This window comes from Sitophilus oryzae, unplaced genomic scaffold (assembly GCF_002938485.1).
Source record: "Sitophilus oryzae breed Bouriz unplaced genomic scaffold, Soryzae_2.0 scaffold_1356_pilon_pilon, whole genome shotgun sequence".
In the NCBI taxonomy this organism is placed as follows: Eukaryota; Metazoa; Arthropoda; class Insecta; order Coleoptera; family Curculionidae; genus Sitophilus; species Sitophilus oryzae.
The window spans coordinates 30,681-47,544 of record NW_022146011.1 but is presented as its reverse complement, the minus strand read 5'-3'; the positions used below and the strand labels follow the sequence as shown (position 1 = coordinate 47,544).

At 33.7% G+C, this 16,864-nt stretch overlaps 1 protein-coding gene across 6 annotated transcripts in view; it reads right to left on the bottom strand.

The window, feature by feature from the left end:
* LOC115875213 (disco-interacting protein 2) overlaps positions 1 to 16,864 on the bottom strand; it is a 253,941-nt gene that overhangs the window by 212,309 nt on the left and 24,768 nt on the right. For all 6 annotated transcript variants that reach the window (XM_030890616.1, XM_030890620.1, XM_030890618.1 and 3 more), the window contains exon 2: positions 14,615 to 14,972. In XM_030890616.1, the coding sequence (XP_030746476.1) occupies positions 14,615 to 14,762 (148 nt within the window). In that variant the 5' untranslated portion in view covers positions 14,763 to 14,972. The remainder of the gene's footprint in view (positions 1 to 14,614; positions 14,973 to 16,864) is intronic.

Below are 16,864 nucleotides of genomic sequence, written 5' to 3'. Positions count from 1 at the left end.
TACACGCTTTTCTTCATTTGAAAAATCCATATTTACAATTTCTGCTTATTTTAATTTACAAAGTTTGGATGTGACAGCTTCACATTTATAAGAGCAAAGACGATTGTTTCCATGGCTAACTAAGTGAAATTATTTAAAAATGATAAGAATTGGCTATAACTCAGTATTTTTTCGAAGAAAACATATTATCGCTTATATCGCCGAAAAGCTTAAAAATGGCGCTTTTTATGAAGTCATGGCCAACTATGGTTTCCATTTAAAAAAACATATATTTGTGTCATATGTCAAAAATGGCAGACTTTAGAAGAAAACGGAGAACACAGTCTCCTAAAGGATGTGATTATCTACAACTTTTATCTGAAAACTTTTTGTCAAAAATAGCTTATAATGGAATTAGGGACAATTTTTAAAATAGCCGAAATTTGTTTTTTTCGAAATATCTAGTAAGCCATGAACTTTTTCAAAAATCTGAAAGGCGCATATTTATGACCTCACAAAACTGCAATTCTTTCCCCATTTAAGCGACTCTCTATCTCCAGTAGTTTCCGAGATACCCATAGAGAACATCGTAGGAAACTCACCCTGTATAAGTCGGTTCAGAACGTTCTACGACGTTTTCCGACACCTAACCTCCACTCTTCTCTATTTAGCCAGAGATCATCAGGTATTTCTCTATTTTCTAGTTCTTTATCCACACCCTCCCTCCAGCTTCGTCGCGGCCTTCCTCTTTTATTTCTGCCTCGAGGTGTCCACAGTAAAATTTGTTTTGGTATTCTGTGATCGGGCATTCGTTGCACATGACCAAACCATATGAGTTGTTTTGTTCTTATGTCGTCCACAATTGTATGTTCTGCTCCCATAATCTCTCTTACTCTGTTGTTGGTTATTTGTTCTCTTTTCGATTTTCCAGCAGATCTCCTCCAGTAATCCATTTCGGTCGCTAATAGCATGTTCTCTGTTCTGCTTTTCAACTGCCATACTTCGCTTCCGTAAATTATTATGCTTTTCACTACCGTATTATATATGTTCTTCTTATTAGCTTTAGAGATTCTTTGATCCCACAGTACACCATTCAACATAGATATTGCCCTTCTGCCTTGCATTATTCGATCTTTTATACCCTCGTCGAGTTTTCCATCGTTAGTTATTTTTAATCCGAGATATTTTATTTGTCGCAGTTTTTATCACGCTTCCATCCTCTAAGACTATGTTCTCTTGTGGCCCCCCTACAGTCATACATTCAGTTTTGGTGATATTTACCTCCAACCCCCATTTCTTATACTCCTCTATCAGCTTCCTTGCCATATATTCAAGGTCGTCGTGATTTTGGGCTAGGACTATCTGGTCGTTAGCAAAAAATAGGGTGTATAGGGTGTCCTCATTTATTAGGGGGATTCCCATTCCTCTACACTTAAGCATCCATTTTTTTAGTGCTTGTTGCAGGTATATTTTGAATAGTATAGGAGATAGGCAACATCCCTGCTTGAGGCCTTTTATAATTTTTATGCTTTCTGACAATGAGTCTCGTATTTTTATTCTAGCTGTGGTGTTCTGATATAAGTTCTTAACTGCTTTAAGTAGGTTGACATTTATATTAGTTATTTCCAACGTTTCTCACAATTTATTTAATGGTATGCTGTCATAAGCCTTTTGGAGGTCTATATATAGTAAGTGTACCTCTTGATCTTTTGCCGTATTTTTCTCTTAGACCTGTGTTATGGTAAACAGATGATCCACAGTATCTCTTTATATCCATTTTCTACTTTATTCTTTAGTATCTTTCTGGTACCCCCATTACTTAAATAATATATTTTTTTTAAGTTAAAGGACATTATAAAGTTACATGAGGTCAGATATTTTAAAATTTGAGAAAAATTCGCAAGACAAAGAGATGAAATCACCAGACTGGAACTGGTCGGCCATTGTCTTAATTGAGCAAAGTTTACACAAAGCGTGACATGCAAGCGAAGTGTTAAGAGTCGACTCGATTAAGGCATGATTAAGCCTTCGTGGTTCTTCCACGTTTTCAGAATAATATGTGTCTATTTTTAGAGACAAACAACTGTTGATGACAAGACTCCATATCACCATAAATGCGATAGTTCTATGTGTAAAATAAACACATTTTTTGTTTCTGCTTATGGTATTTTTAGTTGAAAGAATTATATCGATATTTGACTCGAAAGAATGACAACTTCTAATGAATAAACCAAAAATTGAGGTACTATTTTGTTTATCTAAAACAGGATAATTATTTCGATTTTATTTTCAACAAACAAAATGTCAGTAAAATTATACACTTTATTTAAGGTTGCATCTAGGCTAATAAAACCAAGTCAGTTTATTTCATTTAGTCTCTCTTTAAGCACCTATTCAACAATCTTGTTATAAATTGTTAGTATCGATATTGGCCATTTTTATTTCTGTCATAATTATAATGGCTTGGCAATTGCACGATATGACATTCTATTCTAATTAAAAAACTTTATTTTTAAGGGTACTGTTCAAAATTTTTAAAATAAACACACACTTAGTGATCGAAATGGTAGATTACCTATTCTTTTACCATTATGGTGCTGTGCAATTTCCAAGTCATTATAATTATTATTATAGAAATAAAGATGACCAATATTGATACTAACATGAGATCTCGCAACTTTTTATAGTGGAAGAATTGTGTTGCCAGACGAAAATTAATGGGAAAATAGCATATTCAAATCTAACAATATATTGAAATATACAGAAGATAATAATAATAATAATAGCTCCCGTATTATAGCATTTAACGCCTTGGGAGTAGCAAGGTACAGCTTGCCATGCTAGAGCCATTCGGTGTACAAGGAAGGTAATGTGGCTAGCACTACGCTTCAACCGCCTATTATTACCTCAGGATTGTGAATCCCAAGTACTCATTTAAGGCTGAGTCGACCTAGGTACCCAAACTATTTTTATTTTATTAAAAATAGTCGGCTGAGGAACTGCCAGGTGTAGGATTCGAACCCACAACCTTTAGATTGGTTTGGTTTGGATAGAAGATACCTACTTGAATCAAAAGGTAAACAGAAATATAGAGAACAAATAATAACAACTATCAAATCGATTGACAAAAGATTGACAAAAAAATCACTTTACTTTACTGCGTTAAGCGGTACGAAGTTAGCTATGGGTCTGCTAGTTTTTTTTGTTTGGTCGGCTAGTTGTCCTTGATTTTTTTAAAACATCCTGTATGATCTCGGTATTTGAGACAATCGAGAGCGAGAGCTATCTCTGCGATATTTTCATTCTTCAAAAATTGGAATTTTTCGTTTTCTTTCGGTTGCACATCCTCAAGGTTGGAGAGTATAATTGGCGCACGGTCCATTGACACGTGCGGACGCTGCCCAGGTTATTCACATGATGCGGTGACACCTACCGGTTTTCGTTTGTTGTCTAAAAATAATAGTCTGATGCTTAACATTAACACAGTCCTGCAGGCACTGCAGATCTCATGGTAAACCCCGCTTTATACGTAGGAGACATTTGCAATAAAATTCTCAAGTCATTAAATCATGATAATTTTTTTTTAATTTTCCAATAACATCTATGGGAACGATTCTCCAAGTTTTGCAAAAAGAGGCGTATTTTTAGCATCACCTCCCAACTTATCCTATAGATATGAACGAAAACAAGAAATAGCCCTCTTATCCGATAGTCAAGCAGCCTTAAGAGCGATCAACTCAGTTAACCATCAATTCGAAGTTGATCAAAGAACTAGGCATTATTTGAGGAGCTGAACAAATAAGAAAAAGAAAATAAAGCCCCTTACACCAAGGGTTAGAAGGTAATGAAAAAGCCAACGATCTAGCTAGAAAAGAATGACGAATTTTTTTCCATTTTATACTCTGAAAAAAGGTTGGTATACTCTATAAAAAAGGTATCTTACAATCAGAAGGAAAAAATTAATCGGCAAGCCCTCAACAAACTCGTAACCGTATACACCAATGTACACTATTGTAGACATTCACACTCACGCACAACAACCACACCTACATCAGTGTACACTAGTGTAACTGCCTTCCAGCATCATCAGTACGGTAAGGAATCAGCAAGCGACGACAACGATCCCAAAAAATATAAACCAGGAAGCAAACAATGCACGAGGCACCGTCTGGTGTATATGGGTACGAGTTTGTTGAGGGCCGCCTACGGTCGTTGCCGATTAATTTTTTCCTTCTGTTTTTATATATTCCCCTCACTATTTCAATTTTTATTTTGTTTTGACTTCGGCTTAGGGTATTGCGGCGGGTTGCTGTTGGCTACCTCCGCAGTTGTGCTAGACGAAGCCCGCAATCATGGGCTACTTTAGTTCTAGGCTGCAAATTGGGGTTTTAGGCTCCCCGTTTGCTCCTTTTGTTTTTCTCATCATCTTTTTTTTTTCATCTACTAGGTTGCATACGGTGCCTCGTGCATTGTTTGCTTCCTGATTTATATTTTTTGGGATCGTTGTCATCGCTTGCTGATTCTTTACCGTACTGATGATGCTGGAAGGCAGTTACACACTAGTGTACACTAATGTAGGTGTGGTTGTTGTGTGTGAGTGTACACTATTTCAATTTTTAGTCTCTTACAATTTTTTCGTAAACCTCACCGACAGAAACTTAAATTTGTAAAAATTTTCCCGAAACTCATAAAATAAATTGGAATTGAATAAATTATAAGTAAGATATAAATATAAGTTTAAGTTTGACAATAAATATCTTTTAAACGGTTAATTTAATCGACTAATCATAAAACAACATTTTTATAGAGCAGTGAATTTCCTACAAAACCGTGAGGTGCGCGTATCATAATCATTTTTTGTTAACGAGTTATAAAATTCATAGGAAAAAAGAAAATTGCAATAAAATAATCAAACTTCAACCGTTAATAACTTTGGAACGGGTTTACAAAAAAATTGTAAGAGACCTTCTCTGTGATGAGATGAAATTTTTTTCCCAAATAGTCGATGCAGAGATATGAATTTTTCTTTCTAATAATAAGGAAGAAATAGAAAACTGAAAAGCAGAGGACCTTCCTCTTAAAATTAAGAGCTCATGCTTGGAGAGAATTTTTTAAGGTGTCTACTACCCTTCTTTTCAGATTATAATGTGAAAAAAAATAGTCCGTTTTTTTATCCACCCTAATCTACATTACCCTCGTTCTCCTTGCGTCGTAAAATCATGGAAAAACTGAAGAAAAATTTCCCTTATACAAAACGGGAAAAAAGTGGAAAATATTCTTTCCACGCAATAACGAGAACGTAGAGAATAAAACGCGGAACGTATTTGACTTGGTAATGTTGTTTATTGTTCGTTTGGGCCGCTTTTCTAAACAAATTTCCACTGATTTTCCTTTTGAAGGGGACGTGAGTGGAAGAAATTATAAATAAATAAATAAATAAATGCCTTTATTGTCAAAAAATTTTTCAATTTGTGGACAAAGGTAAACTAACAAACATAGTAAAAAAAAACAAGGTACACAAACAAACAAACAAAAGATAATACAAAACATTATCCAATAACATAACAATTAATGAGGGTAGAAGGAAAAACAGGCGAAATATGTGATTATTATTAAGTATTTCTAAAAATAAAAGACTAAACAAGGTTCAAGTTTTAAGAGTTTATTAAGGCTTTACTTTCGGGTCGCTCTCAGGGGTCGGGTAAAGCGGGTGTGTGGCCGAAGGAAATATATATTATATTTCAAAAATCTGCCTAAGGCTTAGCCCGATCCTGTCGTGTTAAGCCACACCCAAAATTCCAAACACACGTGCTTTGATTAAGGCTTGATTAAAGTTTGCAGAGCTTCAGCATTTGCCATAAAATAGCGAGCAATTTGTTACAAAACCATATAAATTATAACTCTTCCCCTAGGAATGCAAGACCTTGTCGTTGGTGGGGAAGCTCCTGGTCAGGTGCTGGGGGGAATCCCCTCTAGCACTTGGCTTGGTCTAAGAAGCATCTCACTCATCGTCTTGTCCCTGACTGTAGTGTCGTGGCCAGGGAATTGCACCAAGACATATAACGATACCGGGCAGGGGCTATGGACAGCCTCAACCTTGGGGCACCGGGGGCACCCATTGTATTTTACCCCTTACTTCTACATGCGGGGCTCTGTAGAAGTGGACCGACTGTCCCTAGCGACTCATAGGAACACTATGAGATCTGATAATAATAGTAATAAAAACATCACCGGTGAAGCTGTGGGAAACCCCCTAGCGACACTGGGAACAGTAACAATGAAAGTTCCAAGGGGTCAAACCCAAAGAGAACTACAGGAGAGGTGGCTGACACTTGCGTGAGACCATCCTCCGCAAGTGGCATACAAGCTACCACCTCCTCCAAGGGTCGGGAGCCTACCTCCTACCTCTAAACCCAACAGGCGACACATGCTACCGTTTCGTCTACCCGGCCTGGGTCGTAGCTCCTCGACTGTGAGGGACACGGGTCTCCGTAGGAAGTCCTGGGACTGTATGATGAGTTATAACTCAAGAAAGGGGGACACAATAGATCTCTAAGGTCGTAGAGATTAACCCCCCTCCCACTTATTCTAATTCTAATATAAATTATATATAGTCTGTGAAACAAATAACTTTGAATTTGACAGTTCCCGCGGGCTTTTCTAGTGTTAATTTTATTAGGTTAGCAACTTGCGCCCATGCTGACGCAATGCCGTCTCTAATAGAACAGCCAATATATAAAATGACAGCGATCTTTATTTCATAGCCATCGCTGACGCCTTTTTTCTATGATATTGTATTATTTTGCACATATAATATTTTTTCGAACATATGGTACTTGCAAAATATACATATAAATTTGAATGCAAATAATAATACATCACTATTAGTAGATATTGAATGATTTTTGTTAAATTAGATCGATTTCCAAACCCCCCAAAATTTAAAATATATTTTACATTTTACCCATTATCTTATGTACCTATTCATTATTTGTATATTGTAAAAACATTTGCTGCATTTGTATGGTTCATAATTTATTTGCCAAAGTATTTATTACTATAAATAGGTATATATATTGTATTTATTAACTGTATATTATGTATATTTCTATGTAAACTATATCATTTTTAAAATACAAACCAAAAAATACGAGGAATAATTATGTTTTCCCATGTATTTTACAACATATTTATTAATCCATGTAGTATCTAACTAGCGTGACGTCATAAATATCGCTCCGAGGCTGTTCTATTAGAGACGGCATTGATCTGATATTTAGAAATGTCAAAAGCCGATGACATTTTACTTTTGACAATTATGACATTGCGTGTTGATTTTTGCAAGAAGAGGAAGAACTGTCACTTGTTTTATTATTTTCCTTTTCTATTTCACGAAAGTAAAAAGAGTTACCTATCTGATTCGTTTAGGTACTCAATTTAAAGAATATCACTAACTTTTTTGACAGAGGAATTTTATATTTACCTCTTTTTTTAATTTTATATTTACCATGTTGGTAAAAAATAACGGTCAAAATTCAAAGTTATTCATTTTATAGACTATATCACTGTTATCACAAAACATCAATCTGTTTCCGTATTGTAACGAAATTTTAAATTATGTCTTCTATATTCCTATGTCCAAACAAAAGGAATATTTTGTTAATGTTTGGCCATCAAAATCTTAAAAATAAGGAAGTGGTCTAAAAATCTGCTACAATGCGGATATAGTATAATCCTTTATCTTTAATTTCCTTCTTCATTTGTGGTAAAATACCTAGCCAGTTTTAGCCAAATACATAGCCAGTACAGTATAAGTTTATTATAATGCTTTTCTTAGCTTGAAATCAAATGTTTTTGGTGTTCGCGTAAAGAAGATTCATTTCAAAAAAATGCCAACGACAATTTTAGAAATTTTTTACAAAAAATAACTTCTAAACACAAATTGTCCTAGAAGCCCTGTAACGAAATTAAAAATTAACTGGCCTTTTAGAAAATTGCAGCTATAAATTGGGTAGGTACGACCCTGGACCGGGACGCATTTAAACGGGATATTTATGGAAAACTGGAGGACTTTGTGTTCCGCTCGCCAGCTCCCTCTCGCCGGGTTAATGAGAAACACGATCCCTGTTTGTTTCACTTAAATACAGACAATAGCTTTTTTCGAAACAGCGTTCGAACAACGAGCGAAAATAAACGTTGAAGAGAGCTTTTAAAAAATATCAGGTGTCTATTGTTGCTGGTAATGATTAATTAATAGTTTCATGTTACTCAGAGTTATTAAACTAAGTTATGATAGTTTAGTGGAGGCTTGGGCCCCATTTAAGGTAAATGTACCAGTGCTCGTCACATTAAGAAAAGTTAATACCATTAATACCATAAATTTTCTTGATGTTACAATTATAAAACAGTCTAATAGATTACAATTTGATATTTACAGAAAACCCACTACCACAGACACTGTAATACATAGTCAATCACACCAATCCTGGCAAATCAAAATGTCACCCTTTCATAGTTTAATTCATAGATTAGTAATGTTTCCACTGAGCCCAGAGAATTTTAAAAAGAGTTAAATATTATTAAACAAATCGCCATCAACAATGGATATAAGTGTTCCCTTATTGATAATATGCTAAAGAAAAAACAAAAGAAGAAATATTAATGACAAATTTTTATTCCACTAATTCTAAAGACAATAACAATTATCGACTTTTAAACTACATTCCTAATTTAACTAACAAAATATCAAATAATCTCAATAAAATAGGATGTAAACTATTAACGTAAATAAAAAAGAAATTTAGGTCAAATTTTATTAAATAATAAAGACAAAACTAATGTCAAAAATAAGTCGGGTGTATATAAGGTGGATTGCAATGATTGTGATGCCGTGTACATAGGCCAAACAGGTAGAAATTTAGATATAAGGATTAAAGAACATGTAAAGTCTATTAATAATCTCCAGCATAGTTCTGGCCTTGCAACTCATTGTATAGTAAATAATCACAAAATTAATGAAAACTCAATTAAGTTACTACACAGAGAAACAAAAGGTAGACGCTTAAATTACATTGAACAGTTAGAAATACTAAAATCTGTTAAAACGAAAATAATGTTAACGACCAACAAGGATTTCTAAACACATTTTTTATTACCCCTATTGTAAACTCTCTGAACCCACCCCCATAGCAAATATATATATATATATATATATATATATATATATATATATATATATATATATATATATATATATATATATATATATATATATATATATATATATATATATATATATATATATATATATATATATATATATATATATATATATATATATATATAGTTACAGTGTAGTTAGACGATTAGTTCTTAAAAAACTCTTGAAAAAGGCCTAACAAGCCAAAACATATATGTAGAGTTAAAGTTACTTATGCTTTATTAAAATACTAATATTAAGAAAAGTTCATAATACGTATGGTGATATATCCAAATTTTATAAAAATAACAATAAATAATGCTTTTTTGTACAAAAAACCAAAAAATAGTTTCATCGATAAAGCATTTAAAAAACAAACAAAAGCACAAAAAATATGCAATTAATACAAAATCTAACCAAGCATCATACAATTAAAAAAAATACGTCATTAAAATTACAAATAGAACATACATGGACATTTCAGAACACAAAAATTAATAATTATAACCATTTAAAAGTGTGTTATTATAAAATATTAAACACTAGATTTTTAACCAATGTGTGAGATGATCAAAATTTTAAAATTCAAAATTGTTCAAGATTAAATATCAACAAAAAAGTCGTTTGCCCCGCATATAGGGTTCTCTCCAGTAAGTATGATTTCAGAGCTTTACGAAATGCGGAAAAGAATGAAAGCGACTTGATATCCAAAAGCAGATCATTGTACAGGGTGTCCCACTAAGAATAGCTCTCGGCTGTATCTCGGAAAGTATTAGCCGTAGCGACTATGGAAAAAAATGTTTATAACTAAAGAGGCTATGGGAAATTGCTGGAAATTATTTTCAAGTTTGTAGAACGACCGCTAGGGGGCGCAACTGCAACAAAAACTAAGAAAATTGAGTTTTTACACAATTTTGCCTGGATAAGATGTACTATAAGTAACAGCTTCATAATCTTTCAGTAAATTTTTGAATATTTTTTGTTAGAGTTATTTTCCCTATCTACCCAAAATAAAGTCAGGGGGAAAGTTAGATCTATTTTATTTGAATAATAATAACTCTGGACTGGATCAGATTGAAATCCGTCAACTGCGGGCTCGTTTTAAAGAGCGTTTCTTCTTACTCTATATTGTACCATATAAAACAATATAATAAGCTTTTGAAACGTAGACGCTAGGAGGCGTTGTCTTACAATTTAACAAACATATGCGTTTTTTCAAAAAAATTAAATGCATTAGTATATGTAATTTTAGCTGATAGTAAAGAGTAGTAAAGCTTAAAAAGTCAGCGAAAACTGCATCTTGATATCTTTTTCAGACCGAAGATATTAGCAAAATTATAATAAATACCAAAAATAAGCTTTAATTACCTTATTTTTTACTAACACGGTATCAGTAGCCCTCTTGATAATGCCCATTTCTAACCTAAAAATAAGATAGAAACAGTTAGTTTATTTTAAAATCGACGATATACCAGAATTATATATCAGATGTAGTTAATATCTAATAATTAAGATAATTAATAGTGAATAAGAAACGATGATTCAGTGAAGTCATGGTATTGGAAAGTTTGCTTGACGTAATGAGTTATAAACGTCAAATTGTTATTAAATCAACATTTTGATAGTCTTAGCAGCGTTTTTTATCTTTTGGTTGCTTTTTCAAAATGCCAACAGCTTCAACTACTTCAAATAATAAAGGCATTTTGAAAAAGCATTTAAAAAATAAAAAAACGCTGCTACGACTATGAATATGTTGATCTAATAACAATTTGACGTTTATACTATTACACGAAAAGCAACTTTTTTCCAAAGCCTACCATGACTTCACTGAATCATCGTTTCTTGTTCACTATTATTAATATCTTAATTATTAGATATTAATACATCTAGTATTATGGTATTCTGGTATTTCGTCCATTTTTAAATAAACTGTTTCTATCTTATTTTTTTTGTTAGAATGGACCTAATCAAGAGGGTTACTGATACTGTATTGTAAAAATAAGGTAATTAAGGGCTTATTTTTTGGTATTTATTATAATTTTGCTAATATCTTCAGTTTGAAAAAAGATATCAAGATGCGGTTTTTGCTGACTTTTTAAGCTTTTACTACTCTTTACTATCAGCTAAAATATTACATACTATCGTATTTAATTTTTTTGAAAAAACGCCCTATGTTTGTTAAATTGTAAGAAAGCGCCCGCTAGCGTCTACGTTCAAAACCTTATTATTATTATTTTTATGGTATAATATAGAGTAAGAAACGCTCTTTTAAACGAGCCCTCGTTTGTTGGATTCTGATCATCCAGTCCGGAGTTATTAACATTAAATAAAGATAGATCTAAGCCTTCCCCCACCACTTTATTTTAGCAGATAGGGGAAAATGGTCCTAACAAAAAACAATCCAAAATTTACTGAAGATTATGAGGCTATTATTTATAGTACCCATTATTTAGGCAAAATTCTGTAAAAAATCTATTTTCTTATTTTCCATAGCAGTTGCGCCACCTAGCGGTCGTTTTACAAACTTGAAAATAATTTCCAGCAATTTCTCATAGCCCCTTTAGTTAAATATTTTTTTCCGTAAGCCCTACGGCTAATACTTTCCGAGATACAACCGAGAGCTATTCTTAGTGGGACACCCGGTACATTTTTTTGGCATTGTACTGTATTGATCCTTTAACTAGTTCTGAGCTCGGGGTTGGCAGATAAAGATCGTGCTACGCATTCCTAGGTGGATAGTTGTGAGGTGGCCTTTCGGGAATAGCAGATATGTGCTTGCGGATTAAGCAAACGGATTCAAATATGAATAAAGAAGGAAGAGTCAGTATTTTGAAATTTTTAAAGAAATTCTGGCAGTGAGTTCTACTGTTCTGTCCCAATAAATATCCAACTGCTCTCTTTTGAAGTTTGAATATACGATCAAATTTTATCGCGCAGCAAGAACCCCAAAATGGAAGGGCATAACGAAGATGCGACTCAAAAAGGGCACAATAAACTATTCTAGAGGTTGATAAGTTAAATTCCTTCAAATCTGATCTTAGGGCAAAACAGGCAGCGCTTAGTTTCTTTGATAACGCTTCGATGTGCAAGTCTCATTTTAACGAGCTGTCTACAACAAGTCCTAAGAATTTCACAGAATCCACGACGTCATGTCAGTAGTGGTGTTATTAAGTACAAATTAGTATATTGCTTTTGGTAATAATTTCATTTCTAAGCAGATATATCGAATTCATTATTCTAAGTCGTACTTTTGAGTTTCTGTAGCCCCAATTATCGCTATAAATCTTTTTTTTCTTTTAGCCAGAAAGTCTTTCTGTCTTACATCTTAAATGGAATTGGGCAGAACAAGTGGCTAGAATAACAGATGGACGGTGGACAAAGAGACTTGTGAAATGGAGACCAAGACACGATGAGGCTCATAGAAGCAGAGATCGACCTCCTAGTCGATGGACAGATGATATGTATAAGAGAGTGGCTGGAAACTGGATTCGAGTGGCACAAAATAGAAGGAAATGGCTAGAGTTAAGGGAGGTTTTTGTTCAGCAGTGGACGGAATAACCTAAATAATGATGATGATGATGTTGTGATTTTCTGGGAGAGCGAACATCATTTTAGTTTTATCGATGTTCAGCTTAAAGCCCGAAGCCTCGTACGGCCAGGTATATCTGTTCAACATTTCTTGTAATTGTTGTAACGTTTTTGCAATTAGAGCGCAGTCATCAGCGTTTTAAAGTTCTGTGATGAATTTTGTACGTGTCTCACATTCCAGGTCGTAGAGTTCCGCTTTAAGTTGGTTTCCACATGGGAAACAGAACGGTTCAGATCCAGTTAATGTTATTGGAGTGTCATAATAGCAACAAATCCTATTTACAATAACACTTGGTGCTTTTAAAAAGTATACTTTCAGCCATATATTTTATTGCGTTACGACCTTCATAATGACGGGTTTTAAATTCGAAAAAAAGTCCTTTTATTGCCAAGCCATCGACATGATCGCACATAAAAGTATATGGATGGTACTTAGTATGCAGACGCGGTACAACAATGAATATCCTTTTGACGACCGTTTCCGTTATAGTTTAGCGCTATCGCTGTTCGGTTTGATGAAGAGATAGAACGATTTAATCGAAACACGTGGAGGCAATTTATTTGTTTAAATAGTCGATGGTTTTATTACATTTTTTGTCTATGTGCAGTAGAAAACGGGTTAGAATTATAATATTGTTGTTATTTCTATTATTATTACTTGAATAAAAGTAATTATTAATTTTTATACAGAACAATCGACAATGATTGAATCAATGTATACAGGGTGATCCGAACTGTATTCCGGAAACTTCGGCAGCATGTTCTACAGATAAAAATAAGTAAAAAAGTTCGTATAAATGTATGTCCTAAAATGCTTGGTTTCGGAGATACAGGATGTAGAAGTTTAATTTTTATTTTAATTTTTTCCAAATAATTTATGCAGTAACGTCAATATCTGGATGAAAATTGGTATCTGGGAGTTTTTTGACATGAGAAATTTGATTTTGATGTCAATATAACTCCAACTAGTAGAGGGCGCCACCTACATATTTTTTAACTGGTTTGAAGAGTAATAACTTTTCGTCCGTACCTGTATAAAACTACTGAATAAAAAATATACATTTACGACGGGTTTTTTTTACGTAAAAAATGTCCCTTAGTAAAAATTGAATCTGAAATTGACATAAATTAAACTTGTTGACTAAATAGTTATTAGACTGTAATCATAAATTTGAAATGTTTTTGTGATAAAAGTTCAACAGAAACTGTTTTATCGTCATTTTTTTGCAGAAAAATTTATGATTAATTTAAAAAAACAACAATTTCCCAAATTTATCATTTCAGTCAAATAATGTTTATTTTTCGTCAATAATGACATGTATTGGCTATTTCCATTCTAAATATCTTGAGAACGGAACGGTTGCGCGTAGCGATTTTTACAAACAGATATTTTTTGCGTAAAATGTCGCAGAAACGTATATTTTTTTCCTCTGTAGTTTTATACAGGTACGGACAAAAAGTTATTACGCTTCAAAGCAATTAAAACATATGTAGGTGGCACCCTCTACCAGTAGGAGTCATATTGACATCAAAATCAAATTTCTCATGTCAAAAAACTCCCAGACACCAATTTTCATCCAGATATTGACGTTACTTCAGAAATAATTTGGAAAAAATCGAAATAAAAATGAAACTTCTACACCCTGTATCTCTGAAACTAAACACTTTAGGACATACACTTATACGGACTTTTTTACTTATATTTATCTGCAGAATATGCTGCCGAAGTTTCCGGAATACACTTCGGACCACCCTGTCGAAGTCAATTTTAGATTCTATACAAAGTATATAAATCCGGAATGACAATACGAGTAGGTACATGTTTCAATTACTACGTAAAATACGAACCATTTCTGAACTGGTAGGGTGGAGGAGGCCTCGGTGCCGGAGGCGGATCCTCGAACTGCTGCAACCACTCGTAGAGCTGCTCCAAATCCTTCAAGCTTTGCTGGCGTTCAGCTTCGTCACGAGCCGCAGCTTCTTCCAAGCTTTCCATCACTGAACGTCTTCTTCGTCGATCATCGTTAAAATTCGTACCACCGACGTCACTTGTTACGTCACAAATGTCACTTTTTTCGACTTAAAGAACTGTATTTTTATTTTGTTTTTTTTTTGCTTAATTTGACTAGTGTGGGATGTTCTTGGTTTTTTTTTCTTAAATATTTACTAAGGAGGTATTTGTGGGGAGAGGTGGTCTTAATTGGTCCTAAGAGAACGGAAACACCATTAAGTACTTTGTAAAGACAGTATTACTGATCAGTTGCATGAGTAACGACAGTAGATATACAATCAAGTTAATGAAACAATTCAAGTTTTTTAATTGAGTTCCTATTATTGTTTCAAATAAATATAAATAGTAAAATAAATTGAATGATTTTTAAACGTGAGTCATTTCAAGTTTCTATATCTTATCTGTAATCAGGACAATTAGGACTTGAAGTAAAATGCTCCATTACACTATAAAAGTTGTTTGTCTAAGATATTTTATAGAATATATTTGATCCAAAGAAGAAAACATTCAAAAAACATGCAAAATAATACTAAAAATGGAAGTTAGAAGGAAACTGCAGGTCGCACAACGCTCAATGGAACCAAAGAGAGACCGTAAAAGAATAGAGTGGATGCGACAAAAGACCCAGGTAATAAATGTCATCAACACAATCAAATCCCTCAAGTGGCAATGCGCAGGACACCTGGCAAGAAGGACGGACAACAGATGGACCGCAAAAATTACTGCATGGTACCCACAAGGAATCAAGAGACCTAAGATTAAACTTGAGATGGGACCATGATATTAAGAAATTGGCAAAGATAACTTGGCCCCTCATAGCCAACAAGAGACAACACAATGGGTCCAACTACAAAGAAAAAATATGTGAGGGAGGCTACACCATAATTGGAGAACCAAACTTTCCTCGAAATGGACGGAGCAAAGACTTAAAAGTACCAGAGATCTAAAATAGAATGGCTCTGGTTCTTCGAAAACATAGATTTAAAATATCGTTAGAAAAATATCGATACAATGATAGAACATCGATGACAAACATCAATGTTTTCCTATTGAAATATCGATGTTTTAGGAAAATCGATGTATCGTTTGCATCCCTAACAGTAACAATCTTTAGTCAATTGTAATACTTGTAATACTGTTTACTAAATTAATACTCGTACAACTGATCATAATGTAATAAAAAATCAAAACTATGAGTTTCTGGTGGTGTTTTTAAGAAGAAAATCAAATAAGTATGCTCTTATTTATATTTTTCTAATAACTTAGAAAACTCGTGATATTTTGTGTTCTGCTTCTTTCGCCTAAATGGACACAAAATTTACCATTTCAATTTTCATATGCCTTGTGCAAAATTGTATGATTTTTAAGATTAGTAATTTAGTCAAATAAATACTCATCACAAAGGTACCATACGATCGAAAAAAAAACAGCGTCAAAGACGGCTAGGATATTACAATCGATGATAATTTCGACGAGGTCAAGCTCTGGACGTCATTTATTTGGCTCGTACTCTTCTTTATTTTTTAATGGCGCTTACTGCCAGTAGCTGGCATTAAAAAGGTTGTAATTTATTTTTATACTGAGTAAAAATGATTTTTAAATGGTGATGAAATAGTATATTAAACAACGAGTTTCGAAAACGACGTCTTGCACACGAATTCGACAGTTGTTGGCTCGAGCCGCAGGCAAGAGCCACAAGTCGAACGAATGTACAAAGAAGTTTTGGAACGAGTTTTTTACGCTATTTTTTCTACGACTACAAATTAGCAGCAGACTCAACATATGATACGTATATATACGTTTCAGCTAAACATTGGAGGTTAAAAATGTTAAAATTGGCACATGTCATGTGCAAAATGACACATTTCGTGCGCTAAATCACAGAATATCTAGCTACGCAACAGAAGCCTCGTTACATGTAAAAAATCGTAGACCTCAAAAGGAGACAGGCTTTTAAAGCCTGTCTCCAAATCAGATATTTTGATGCGGTAGTTTCACTACTACATAACAGAGGGCGATAAATTTAAAAGAAAACAGTTTTCTACAAACGAAATTTAAAAGAATTTTATGCACTGTTGCCATTGTGT